Raw genomic sequence first — 15,025 nt, 5'->3', positions numbered from 1 at the left:
TTATTCCAAGTATTGATCTTATCCCTAAAGCGGGACAACAGGGGTTACACATTAAGCGAACAATACTCCGAGAGTTTGGGTGAAATTTGTACACCAAGGTATTTGAACCTATCAACCACCGGGATGGGACAAGAGGCCGGGAGGACCACCTGCCGGTCCTCATCTAGCATCATCAGGGCAGACTTGGACCAATTAATAGTCAGGCCTGAAAAGTGACCAAACTGTGTTATGACGGACATTACCCCCGGTAATGACAGGGTCGCATCCCCCAAAAAGAGTAGCATATCTGCGTAAAGCATAATTTTCTCATGAAGGCTACCATACTGAAAATCCATCAATCAAGCCACTCAACCGTATCAAGGCCGCCAGCGGCTCTATGGCAATCGCAAAGAGCAGGGGAGACAGCGGGCAGCCCTGCCGCATTCCCCTACCCAGAGCAAACGCAGGCGACTTTTTATCCGCCATCCTAATGGTCGCCCGAGGGGACGCATACAGTAGCTTAGTCCAACCTATAAAGCGATCCCCAAAGCCAAACCTGCCCTGCACTTCCCATAGGTACCTCCAACTGAAACTGTCAAATGCTTTATTGGCATCTAGCGACCGAAGAGCCCTACGACCCCCATTATCTGCTTGAACTTGCATGTTTAAGTACAGCCTGTGTAGATTAGTAGCCATGGATTTTTGTGGCATAAAGTCAGCCTGATCCTGGTGATCAATGGAGAACACAATCCCATTAACCCGAAGCGCCAGGACCTTAGCCAGGATCTTCACATCGCACTGAAGTAATGAGATAGGCCTATAAGAGCCAGGGTTCACCGGGTCCTTCCCCGGCTTCAACAATAGGATCACGTTAGCTCCATTCATGAAATCTGGGAGGACCCCCTCCTCCAGTGAGGCATTAAAAACTTATAGTAGTTTTGGCAGTAATTGCTCTCCGTATTGAGTAAACACCTCCATAGACAGGCCACACCCCCCCCCCCCCAGGAGCCTTACATGTGGGAAAAGAACAGGCCGCCCTCTGGAGCTCCCCTAAAGTAATCAGAGCATCTAGTTGCCTTCGTGCCTCAGCGGACAGCGAAGGTAGGTCAATATGGGATATATAGGTGGCCCGATCGTCATCCGAGTAGGCCACTCTTGACCCATACAGGTCCTCATAGAAAGTGGCCAGCTCGGATATAATGGCGTCGGGAGAGTTAACAATTTTACCATTAGATGCGCGAATGGCACCAATAGCCGGTGACTGTTGTTGAGAGCAAGCAATTTTGGCCAGCAGGCGACCCGTCTTCTCCCCCTCCTCATAAAATTCCAGTTTTGTAAAGAACCTCTTACGTTCCGCAGTGGAGGATCTCGGGTGGTCCAGGGAATCCTGGGCCCGACATCCATGCCTTCCGTGCCGAGTCAGAAGGGTTAGTCACATATGTCCGTTCAAGCTGTCTCACCTGGTCCCCCACCCGCTCCAGCAGGGCCAACAAATTTTAAATTTCATGAATGAATACTCTAATAAATGCTTTAAAGGTCTCCCACTTCTGAAGGCTATTATTGTAGTGAGCATGCACTCTAAAAAAATCCTGTATCTGGGAGGCTGCCCTTTCCTGAGAGGTAAACGGTTTAAGCCAGAAAGCATTGAGCTTCCAGGGAGCCCTAGGCATTGAGCTGGGGGGTTATGTGACTAACCAGAGGGCTAGTGGGGAGTGATCCGAGACCCCACATGGAAAATATTCCACCCTAGACGCACTACTCACTAGATTCGGGGTGCCCACACAGCGATCTATTCGGGACAGGGACCCATGAGTTTTGGAGACACAAGAGAATTGTTTACTATCGGGGTTAAGGATACGCCAGATTTCAGTCCAGCCCACCTCATGCAGCAACAGTCTAAGAGCAGTGTGCCCCAGCCTCCCCCAGGGGGGGTCACCGGAGGGTGCCTATCAAGTCTGGGGTCTAAATAACAGTTAAAGTCACCCATAATTAGAACCGGGGTATTAGGTTTGTTGGCCAGGTAAGACAGCAGCAACTGCACCACCTCCCGAGAAAACGGGCGGGGTATATATACAAAAGCTAAAATCATTGTTAACGTGTATAGCTTACAGTACAAGAACACAAATCTATCAGATATATCAATTAGGGAGTCCAGCTCCTGATATGCTAACGCCTTGTGTATCAATACACTCACTCCGCGGGAAACCGCAGAGTAAGTGGAGTGATATGCCCGCCCCACCCAGGCAAACTGCAAAAACCCCACTGTATACTTCTGTAAATGAGTCTCTTGCAAGCCAATTATGGCCGGATGGAACTTCTTTAAACCCGCAGAGATCATTGTCCTTTTTAGGGAATCATTTACCCCCCGGACATTCCAAGTCACTATGGGTGTAGTAGACATTGTGTAAATACAGTCATCTACTCGTATAGACAGGGGGACCCTCATCCCCCGGGAGCAGTCCTAAATAGATTCGTGGGCAGATTGGGGCAACCGACAAGGGGAGAAGTACATAAAGGGTTGTCTTGAAGAGAACTGTGCATTGGAAGAACATCAAAAACGAAAAGGCATAAAAACTGAGGAAGTGTAGCATGGTCCATTTTGTTTAATAAAAAATAAACCATTAACACTTCGATTTCTGTAAGGATTCTTAATTCACATAATTTTTTCACACATGCCTAAAACATTTGCACGTGTGTATGTGTGTGTATGTATATATATATATATATATATATATATATATATATATATATATATATATATATATATATATATATATATATATATATATATATATATATATATAATTACACTATAAATAAATATGCCCATAGAAGTAATTGCTATAAGGTCATTTAGGTGAGATCTGAAATGGGCAATACATTTTTTGTGTCAAAAAAAGGAAAGTTACCTCAAAGAAATGGGATTTAAAGGGCAATAAATGAAATAAAAAATATAACAAATATATATTTTAATACAAAATATAGAAAAGTTACACAAAATACACAGGGATATACATACAAATAAGGACCACAGAAGTAGTCCGTGATTAAATACAATTAGTACATAGAATTACAGTGCACATGTAGAAAATGATGGACAATATCTGCAAGTAAACCTCGAGGACCTAGAGTAAAGGTTACTGAAGCTATCAGACAGCTGATCCAAAGCACTGTGGGCCAGATTCACCAAAGAGATACGACGGCGTATCTCCTGATACGCTGTCGTATCTCTGTTTCTCTCTATGCGACTGATTCATAGAATCAGTTACGCATAGATATCCATAAGATCCGACAGGTGTAATTGTTTTACACTGTCGGATCTTAGGATGCAGTACCGCGGCTGCCGCTGGGGGGAGTTTGCGTCGTAAACCAGCGTCGGGTATGCAAATTAGGAGTTACGGCGATTCCCGGCGGATTTTCGCGTTCGCTACGTCGCTGCTAGTCTAGTTTCCCGTCGCAAAGTTAGTCGTCGTTTGACCTGCCCTAACTTTACTCAGCAAACGTATTGCAGTTTAAAGTATGGCCGTCGTTCCCACGTCAAAATTTTAAATTTAACGTCGTTTGCGTAACACGTCTGGGAATACGGAAGTACGCTACGCGCGTCGCCATTCGAAAAAATGACGTCACGGCGTGCAAAGCACGACGGGAATTGCGAAACTGAGCATGCGCAGTAGGTCCGGCGCGGGAGCGTGCCTAATTTAAATGGCACACGCCCATTTGAATTGGCCTGCCTTGCGCCGGAGGCCGCCGGCGTAGGTTTTCATTGCAAGTGCTCTGTGAATCGGGCACTTGCGATGAAAACTTGCGGCGGTGTAACGTATCTACGATACGTTACGCCGTCGCTCACCTACGTGAATCTGGCCCTGTAATTCTATGTACTAATTGTTTTTAATCACGGACCACTTCTGCGGTCCTTATTTGTATGTATGTCCCTTTGTATTTTGCGAGGATCAGCTGTCTGATAGCTTCAGGAACCTTTACTCTAGGTCCTCGAGGTTTACTTGCAGATATTGTTCATCATTTTCTACATGTGCACTTTAATTCTATGTACTAATTATTTTTAATCACGGACCACTTCTGCGGTCCTTATTTGTATGTATATCTCTGTGTATTTTGTGTAACTTTTCTATATTTTGTATTAAAATATATTTTTTTTATATTTTTGATTTCATTTATTGCCCTTAAAATTCCATTTCTTTGAGGTAACTTTCCTTTTTTGACTTACCAGGGATGGTGGCAATTTACATGACAGTCTGTTGGGAGTATTTCTTTTTATACATTTTGTTGTGTCTCTGCTTTTTCTTGCTTCTTTTACAATTATGCATATTTTTGTAGATATCTTAAATGAATTGTTTCAAAGAGAAAACCGGGTACTTCATTATTGGACTCTTAGGAAAAGAAGACTAGACCATTGCCAACAATATGTTGTATTTGAAAGGAGTGCTAAACAGGTTAGTCATTTTAAATTTTACTTTTTAGTGGTGCTTGATCTAGGCACTGTATTTTGTTAGCTTTCTAATGTATTAATGTAACTAAAGTCCCACTTTCATAAACTCTGAGCTGGCAGCTCAGTGTACATTCTGGTACAACGCCTTTGTGCCAAAATTACTGCATTCCTGCGCATGTACAGGAGTGACCTCATACTTGCCCAGCTAATGAAGACTGCTACAGCCTGGCACCTGGAAAAAGCCTGATAGATGATATGTGGGACAGTTGAAGGAGAGACAATTATTGTGGTTTTAGCTCTGCTTAAACTGTTGGAACACACACAGTTGGTTTGAACTGGTATGTCAATATTTGGCTTGTTAGCTGTTTTACCATTTAATTTGTTCCCAATATGATGTATTTTTTATCATTGCTTGAAATATCTCATTGGAGAACAATACTTTTTTTATTTGTTTTTATTTTTTGAAGGCTCTTGAGTGGATCCAGGATAATGGGGAATTCTATCTCTCCACTCATATGTCGACTGGTTCTACTATTCAACATACCCAAGAGCTGTTAAAGGAACATGAAGAATTTCAAATCACAGCTAAGGTATTTTAAAGAGCATCTTTGTACTGTTAACATATTTTATCATTTGTGTATGTTTTTTTTTTTTTGCCACATGTATGATCCCCCCCTGCTATTAATTGTAAATTGAAAAAAATAAAAAATAAATGTGATGATCTATTTTTAAATAACGCTTATAAACAATGTTTGCAAATACTTTTTAGAAGCTTGCCATTTGACAGTAGACACTGCAGACAGTAGGTCCTAGCTGTCATTTTGAAATTTCTGGTAGGAGCATGCCGCTCCTAGCCATTCTAGGTACAAAACCGATTAAGATAAAAATCTGCCTCGGTCCAGTCTCTCCTATGCATTAAGTCGACAAGCCTCACATCACTTAGGCTGAGACATAATTTCCACGTAAGCGGTTGTGTATTTAAAGGCAAACCAGCAGGACCAAATTTCCTTTGCCAAATCAGATTTATTTCTGAGGGAGAGCGTAAGATCTTTCATATAGTACATATGGTCAACTTCCATTAGCCATTGGCGTAATGCAGGTACTTTTGATTGTTTCCAGTATCGGGGAAGAAGTGCTTTTGCAGCGTTAAGCAGGTGAGGTGTTATAGATTTCTCATTCCCATTGGTTTGCCTGTACAATTAAGTAATACCACCCATGGATCATTGGGAATTTCAAAACCCTGGATCTTTTTGGCCCAATGTAGAACAGCCTCCCAGTAAGGGCGTAGAAGAGGGCATTAACAACAAATGTGAGCATGTGTTGCTCGTTCACCACATCCCTGCCAACACAGAGACAATGCTTGTGGAATGCATGTATGAAGCACCACCAGGGTATAATGCCACCTCGTCAACAGTTTGTAGTTTACTTCTGTAGTTTTGGAAGCCATAGAGGAGGTGTGTGTCATTAAGATAATAGTAGATTGTTGGGTTTCAGAGAACTCTTTGTGTAGTTCCCTCTCCCATTTATGGAGGCCAACATTTGCAAGGCTTGATAAAAGTACAAGATGTTGTAATATTAATATATATATATGTGTAGGTATTCTATATATTGTGTTATACATTATGTATGGAACAATATATATGTGTTCCAGGCATTCAAGATTACACATCAAAGGGTGTTTGCTGACCAAAGGGGTTAGTGGCCAAACAAGATTTACTACACATATGACTCTGATGTGCTTGTTGATGTTATTATGCAAGAATGCAAATTAAGGCATGTGATGACTGCAGTCGTCTCTGGGTTAGGGGGTCGTTATCTGTCACTCTGAGAGACGCAATGTAGATCAAAGATGGCCAATCAAATTGCTCAGCCATTCAGTGGATAGGCAATATAATTCTGGAGGTCAGTCTCGTCATTCCTAGAATATTCTCTATGGATATGAAGGCACTGGTCTAGGAAAAGATGGGACTCTAAGGTGTCCTTTTATGAAAGTGAGATCAGCGGCGATCCAGACTCTCACCACTGATCTCAGGTCATACACAGTTTATGAAGCTGAGGTAATCAGCTGAGAACATGTTCTCCACTGACTACCTCAGCACAGTGAGAATCTGTAACCACTGTCACAGAAACGGCCAGTTTATGAAGGTGTGATCTCAGCACCTCACTGGCGATCTGTGACAGAATTCTCACTTTCTGTTTCACCATCTCGGAGGTGGAGAATCGGAGAGATAAGCCGAAGCTGGCTGAGCATTGTGGAGGAAGAAGGAAGTCTTTTGACTTCCATCCTTCACACACAAGCAGCCATCAGTGTTGCCAACCCCCCCAAGTGAAATTTACTGGCAAGATGCCTAAAAATTACGAACACCACCAATTTTTTACTGGCACTTCAAAAAAGCAGCTAAAATGTCTGTTTTCGGTGCTAAACTGTGCAACTTAGTATTTAAACTATAAACATGTTGCTAGTGCTATTAGCAATGTGTTTAAGTTAAACAAAAGTCAAAAACTGAATTTCTCTATTTACATGAAGGTCAGGTTAATATAACAGCCAGCACAGCGTTCCCCATTACAGTGCAAGGGAGAACTCTGCGTACCCTGATGTAAAGGACGATGCCACAGATCACGATCTAAGGGGGAACTCTGATGTAAGGAGGGGCTCTGCGCTCCCATTTACATCAGAGTTCCCACCTACATCAGGGTCCGCAGAGTTCTCCCTTGCACTATAAGAGGAAATCCTGCAGACTCTGATGTAAAGGGGAACATTGGGAACTCTAATGGGGGGGGGAACTTTGGTGACCAGAGATTACCTTCCGCAGAGTGAATATACTAAGGTAATGGGGGTTACTGATATAAGGGTTAACCTTTATATCAGTGCCCCCTTACATTATTGTGTTCACCCCCCCCCCCCCCCTTACATCAGTAACCCCTCCGACTGACCTCCTCTCAGGTGCACCGTGCAGGGCTCAGTCAGGCAACTCCAGCTTGGCAGCTCTGGTTTTATCTGATAGTCTTCGCTACACAGTCCACACACCTCTGACTTCTCTCGTGATCCCCAATCTGGCGGCGCTCCCCCTCTTGACTCCTCTACTGGCTCCCCCTCAGACTGTAGACATGATAAAAGATCAGACGGTCAGAGACTGCAGACATGGTACAGGAGATGGTCAGAGACTGGGGACATGGTACAAGAGATGGTCAGAGACTTGGGACATGGTACAAGAATTGGTCAGAGACTGCAGACATGGTACAGAAGATGGTCAGAGACTGCAGACATGGTACAGAAGATGGTCAGAGACTGCAGACATGGTACAGAAGATGGTCAGAGACTGCAGACATGGTACAGAAGATGGTCAGAGACTGCAGACATGGTACAGAAGATGGTCAGAGAATGCAGACATGGTACAGAAGATGGTCAGAGACTGCAGACATGGTACAGAAGATGGTCAGAGAATGCAGACATGGTACAGAAGATGGTCAGAGAATGCAGACATGGTACATGAGATGGTTATACAGACAGGATACACTCATGCAGACATAGATTGCATACAATTATTTTGCACAATCTCACCACTGCCATTTTTGTCTGGAAACTGCTGCCTGTGCCTATCTGACAGCACTGTGCACCACGCACAGTGCTGTCAGACAGGCACAGGCAGCAAAATAATTGTATGCAATCTCTGTCTGCTGTCTCTCTGATATCTCCTGTATCCTGTCCGTGTGAGGGTGAGCAGGGAGGCAGCCAGGCTGGAATGATTTATTGATGGTGGAGGGAGGCGGGGGCTCAGGTGGACCCCACCTGAGCCCCCTCCACCATCAATTAATCATTCCAGCCTGGCTGTCTCCCTGCTCACCCTCACACACAGTCAACGGTGGGCAGCAGGCTCCACACACTTCACTCAGTCAGTCAGGCAGGCACTGGCAGGGGTCCGTCCGTTGCTCCGGTGGGGGTGTGTAGGGTTGCCACCTTTTCATTAAGATAAACCTGAACACTTTAGCTGCGCACAACAATTTTTTCATTTTTTTCCACACTGACTGAATATGATGGGCACACTGACTGAATATGATGGGCACACTGGCTGGGTTGATAGGCACACTGGCTGGGTTGATGGGCACACTGGCTGGGTTGATGGGCACACTGGCTGGGTTGATGGGCACACTGGCTGGGTTGATAGGCACACTGGCTGTGTTGATGGGCACACTGGCTGTGTTTGAGGGCACAGTGGCTGTGTTTGTGGGCACAATGGCTGCATTTGTGGGCACAGTGGTGGCGTTTGATGGGCAGTGGCGGCAATTGATAGGCACAGTAGCTGCGTTTCATGGGCACAGTAGCTGCGTTTCATGGGCACAGTGGCGGCGTTTCATGGGCACACTGACTGAATTTGATGGGCACACTGACTGAATTTGATGGGCACACTGACTGAGTTTGAGGGCACAGTGGCTACGTTTGAGGGCACAGTGGCTGCGTTTGAGGGCACAGTGGCTGCGTTTGAGGGCACAGTGGCTGCTATTGAGGGCACAGTGGCTGCGTTTCATGGGCACACTGGCTGCGTTTCATGGGCACACTGGCTGCGTTTCATGGGCACACTGGCTGTGTTTGATGGGCACAGTGGCAGTGTTTGATGGGCACAGTGGCAGTGTTTGATGGGCACAGTGGCAGTGTTTGATGGGCACAGTGGCAGTGTTTGATGGGCACAGTGGCAGTGTTTGATTTTTTTTCCCCAGTTTGTTTGCGCCCCCCCCCCCCCCAAAAAAAAAAAAAATTGAGCACCAGCCACCACTGTAAGAGGGGTCCCCAATTCAGGAACATAGGACCCCCCCTCCAGTAAAGAAGATCCCCAGCTGGAGGGGAGTGATAGGAGGGAACATGTCTACCCCCCCCCACACTTTGGTAGATAGAGACCACCTGTCAGGAAGAATACAGACATCTGCCCCCTCCTCCCTCTTAAAAAGGTGATGGACAGTTTAGTTTATGAAGATATTCAGAGTTACACTCACAGTCAACAGCTCCGGTCGCAGTGCAGAGGGGGAGGGGTGAATCACCGTAGCAGATAAGGAGGAAATCCCCGTACAGATGCAATGCCTGTGAAGGAGCTCTGAGCAGGCTGCCTGTCACTGCTGCTGGTTCTCCTCTTTCTGTCCCCCTGCGCTGCTGAAACTCTCACTCTCAGCAGTGGCGGCGAAGATTTACAGGCTGGGGGGGATGGTGGATGGGATGGATAGCAGGCACTGTGCAAGGTGTGTGTGCTCTGTTATCCAGTCCACCGGTCCCGACTGGTCAGGCTCCGTCTGCAGCCGCTCAGGTCACAGACCGTGACTGTCAGCTCTGCTCTCTCTATTCCTGTCTGCCCGTTCATAGGCTGGCGGGAAAATGCGCTCACTGCATTGGCTGCACGGCGGGTGGACTGGGCAGAGACTGTGCAGGAGGTACTCTGGGCGACTCGGCATCGGATCTTCTCGGGTATTTCCGTGAATTGCACATGCTCAGTTCTGACCCAGAGCCGATCGCCGCCATTTTTACTGGCACCTTTCCCTTACTACGGACTTTTACGTACAGGGAAATAGTGCCTTGTTTTAACGGACTGTCCGTAATTCTACGGACGGTTGGCAACACAGGCAGCCATTACAGTCATAACACATCTTTCCACCAATACACACCCCAAAATGAGCAGATTAGGAATTTATAGTGTATGTACGTGTATGTGTGTATATATATATGTGTGTGTGTGTTTATTTCTATGTGTATACATATCTATAGATATATATAGATATCTATATATATAGATATACAGTGCCTTGCGAAAGTATTCGGCCCCCTTGAACTTTGCGACCTTTTGCCACATTTCAGGCTTCAAACATAAAGATATAAAACTGTAATTTTTTTTGAAGAATCAACAACAAGTGGGACACAATCATGAAGTGGAACAACATTTATTGGATATTTCAAACTTTTTTAACAAATACAAAACTGAGAAATTGGGCGTGCAAAATTATTCAGCCCCTTTACTTTCAGTGCAGCAAACTCTCTCCAGAAGTTCATTGAGGATCTCTGAATGATCCAATGTTGACCTAAATGACTAATGATGATAAATAGAATCCACCTGTGTGTAATCAAGTCTCCGTATAAATGCACCTGCACTGTGATAGTCTCAGAGGTCCGTTTAAAGCGCAGAGAGCATCATGAAGAACAAGGAACACACCAGGCAGGTCTGAGATACTGTTGTGGAGAAGTTTAAAGCCGGATTTGGATACAAAAAGATTTCGCAAAGTTTAAACATCCCAAGGAGCACTGTGCAAGCGATAATATTGAAATGGAAGGAGTATCAGACCACTGCAAATCTATGAAGACCTGGCCGTCCCTCTAAACTTTCAGCTCATACAAGGAGAAGACTGATCAGAGATGCAGCCAAGAGGCCCATGATCACTCTGGATGAACTGCAGAGATCTACAGCTGAGGTGGGAGACTCTGTCCATAGGACAACAATCAGTCGTATACTGCTCAAATCTGGCCTTTATGGAAGAGTGGCAAGAAGAAAGCCATTTCTTAAAGATATCCATAAAAAGTGTTGTTAAAAGTTTGCCACAAGCCACCTGGTAGACACACCAAACATGTGGAAGAAGGTGCTCTGGTCAGATGAAACCAAAATCGAACTTTTTGGCAACAATGCAAAATGTTATGTTTGGCGTAAAAGCAACACAGCTCATCACCCTGAACACACCATCCCCACTGTCTAACATGGTGGTAGCAGCATCATGGTTTGGGCCTGCCTTTCTTCAGCAGGGACACGGAAGATGGTTAAAATTGATGGGAAGATGGATGGAGCCAAATACAGGACCATTCTGGAAGAAAACCTGATGGAGTCTGCAAAAGACCTGAGACTGGGACGGAGATTTGTCTTCCAACAAGACAATGATCCAAAACATAAAGCAAAATCTACAATGGAATGGTTCACAAATAAACATATCCAGGTGTTAGAATGGCCAAGTCAAAGTCCAGACCTGAATCCAATCGAAAATCTGTGGAAAGATCTGAAAACTGCTGTTCACAAACGCTCTCCATCCAACCTCACTGAGCTCGAGCTGTTTTGCAAGGAGGAATGGGCAAACATTTCAGTCTCGATGTGCAAAACTGATAGAGACATACCCCAAGTGACTTACAGCTGTAATCACAGCAAAAGGTGACGCTACAAAGTATTATTTAAGGGGGCTGAATAATTTTGCACACCCAATTTTTCAGTTTATTTGTTAAAGTTTGAAATATCCAATAAATTTCGTTCCACTTCATGATTGTGTCCCACTTGTTGATTCTTCAAAAAACATTAGTTTTATATCTTTGTTTGAGGCCTGAAATGTGGCAAACGGTCGCAAAGTTCAAGGGGGCCGAATACTTTCGCAAGGCACTGTATATATATCTATGTATAGATATAGATATATATATAGATCTACATACATACATATATATATATATATATATATATATATATATATATATATATATATATATATATATATATATATATATATATATATATTTTATACCTGCATTAAAATGTTAAAATGCTATTAGTCATTTTTATACAATTTTTTTTATTTACTAGTACAAACTAATTGTAAACCCTAAAATATGGTTTTATCCATGGACTGTTCTATTACAGTTATACAGGGTTTATATTTGTATACTTTATTAAAAGAAAAAAATGTAATGATTATAAATGTATTTTTCATTTATATGAATGGTGTATAGCTGCATTACATATGTGGAATTCCATTCATTTACTATACACCATTCACATTTAAATAGGCACATGTATGAGCTTTAAATATTGATAAAAACGATGTTTTTTAATAATTAGATTAATGTATATTTGGTGGGAATGTAACTTTATTATTTTATTAATATGTGGTGTATAATGTGTGCTGATTCATGTATTTTCCACTTCCTCATACTGTAATCCCGCTACATCACGTGAGATTACAGTGAGAGAAGCAGTTCTCAGGAGTTTCCAGCCGTTTGTAGATCGCTCCTCATCTCAACATGAGAACCGATCTACAAAGTTTCAAAAACAGGCACTCAGAGGAGAGCGATCTCCTCTGAGAATGCCTGAGAACTGAATAGCGGTATTTTACAGCACTTTCATAAAAGGTCACCTAAAGCTACTATTTGTTGTCATATTTACTCTTTAGATTTGTATCATCTGTAGACTTTGGACTTTGGACTTTGTTCTGTGTTGGAAGTCAAATAAATTGCACTCTCTGGAGAACTTGGGTATTGCTGCTTGGAACATAACTTATATAATCATACTAATACCTAATCATCAATTATCTACTGGACAATATACATTATATCACTACACAAGATAGGTTTATCCACTGGTTGGTCCTGCACAAAAGCGGATTCTATAGGTGTTAAATCCAAGATGGTCCATAGAGGTTTTGGAAGTGAGCGAACAAAAGCTGCAAGTTGACGGTAACGCCAGTGGTCCATGGGCGTCGTTGTAAAATAAGGCATTAATGTGGACAGGGGCACAATGCCCGACATGGTAGTCACGTGATGTAGTAGAGTATTGGATCCAAGTTAACAAACATGAATATTGGGGTCTATGTTCCCCCGGAGGAAAGAAGTTGTGACCAGTTAAAGGCAGTTAAGGGCGAGTTGTGTGTTCAGCCATGCATCTTACATAGAGAGTCTCATACCATGAGGGTAGATCGTGTAAGCGGTGAAGTGGTCAGGGACAAAGTTCTATATTTCTTAGGGATCCAAATTTGTGGGAAAAGATCTGTCCCACTGAGCTCCATTTCCAGGCTCACCCATAGCTTAGAGTCTATGATATTTCCAATCAGAGATTCTGTTAAACACAATTGCCATGACATACCTCTTAAAATCAGTTCGAGCCAGGCCTCCTTCCCTTTTGTGTCTAGTGAATAGGGTCCTAGCGAGTCTGGGGCACTTTCTGTTCCACACATATTTACCAATCAGTGATCTGACTATCGTATAAAAACCCTTCGGGATTCCATATGGAATCATCTGTAGCAAGAACAGCAGCCTGGGCAGAACATTCATCTTCACAACACTAATTCTCCCCAGCCAAGAATGGGCAATTTGAGACCATTTCTGCAGGTCCGATCTAATCACATTCAACAGGGGCAGAAAATGACTAAGAAATAAGGAGGCTGTGTTAGGGGTGAGATAAATACCTAGACATTTCATCCTATGTACCTGCCAGGTAAAGGGGAATAATTGTTTCAGGTGAGATACTAGTTTGCCTGGGACCGATATATTTAAGATTTTCCGATTTTGTCATGTTAATTTTAAAATTGGAAATATCACTAACCACTGAAAATGCTGACAACGAGGTTGGGCAGGGATATCAAGGGCTAGAGAATAGAATGTCATCCGCATATGCGTGACATATTTGTGTTCTGAGCCTCCCACAGTAATCCCGTGAATGGATGGGTTGTGCCTAACTGTCAATAAAAATGGTTCCAATGACAGGGCAAATAAAATGGGTGAAAGGGGGAAGCCCTGACGGGTGCCATTGAATAACGTGAAGGGATCGCTTAGGGTATCGTTGATACGCAATTGAGCTGTGAGGAAATTGTAAAGGGCTGAAATTTGACGTTGGAAAGATTCACTAATACCCAGATGGGACAGCGTTGCCATAAGATACTCCCAGTCCACCCTATCAAATGCATTTTCCGCGTCCGTTGAGAGCAGAAGGGTGGGCTGGGAGGATCCACGTGCATACAATATCAAGGACAGGGTGCGGAGAGAGTTATCCCGTGCTTCCCTGTCTGGGATGAATTCCGTTTGGTTGTTAGAGACCCACTGCAGGATCGGGGGGAGGAACCTGTTGGTAATGACTTTGGCATATAATTTAGCATCGATGTTCAACAACGAGATGGGGCGATAGCTCCCACAAGTGGTGAGATTCTTACCGGGTTTGAGTATCACTGTAATGTGTGTGGAGGGTCTCAGGCCTGAGGGCACCACCATCAGACACTGCATTGGCATAGCAGGTCAATCATGGTATCTAGATATCTGCGAATGAGCGGTAATATGCTACCGTGAAGCCATCTGGACCAGGCGCCTTGCCATTGGCCGTGGCCTTTAAGGCAGCGCTCATCTCTGAGGTGGTGAATTCGCCTTCCAGGGTCGCAAGGGTATCCGGTGGAAGTGTAGGTAAGTTGGCTTGTGTCTCTTCAATGAGTTTGGACTTAGTGTCGCGGTCTGCTGTAATGTGTTAAACGTGATACAGATGTTGATAGAATTAACGCAATTCCTTAGCTATAGCTGGGTTGTCATATACTAGGGCTGAGGACGCTGTCTTAATTTTGGCTATGAAGGAAGCATTTCTTTTTTGTTGCAATTAGTGGGCCAAAAGCCCACCCGGCCTGTTACCCCACTCATGGAAACGTTGGGACACTATACGAGATTGCTGTTTCTGCTCCAGTGGAAGAGGGCATTCAGTTCCTCCCTTTTCAGTGTCAGAGTGTGAAAAACCTGCCTAGCTTTGTGGTGTTGCTCAAGTTCCCCAATTTTGCAAATGAGTACAGTTTGCTGGTGCGTCCATTCCTTTTTTTCCTAGCACCAAGTTTTTTTTTTTTTTT

General features: G+C 43.9%; 1 protein-coding gene across 6 annotated transcripts in view; it reads left to right on the top strand.

The window, feature by feature from the left end:
• The window catches only part of TRIO (trio Rho guanine nucleotide exchange factor), a 1,129,982-nt gene that overhangs the window by 418,901 nt on the left and 696,056 nt on the right, over window positions 1-15,025 (top strand). For all 6 annotated transcript variants that reach the window (XM_040353401.1, XM_040353397.1, XM_040353396.1 and 3 more), the window contains 2 exons: window positions 4,315-4,430; window positions 4,894-5,016. In XM_040353401.1, the coding sequence (XP_040209335.1) occupies window positions 4,315-4,430; window positions 4,894-5,016 (239 nt within the window). The remainder of the gene's footprint in view (window positions 1-4,314; window positions 4,431-4,893; window positions 5,017-15,025) is intronic.

Source organism: Rana temporaria, chromosome 5 (assembly GCF_905171775.1).
Source record: "Rana temporaria chromosome 5, aRanTem1.1, whole genome shotgun sequence".
Taxonomy (NCBI): Eukaryota; Metazoa; Chordata; class Amphibia; order Anura; family Ranidae; genus Rana; species Rana temporaria.
This window is presented reverse-complemented; position numbering and strand designations above follow the sequence as displayed.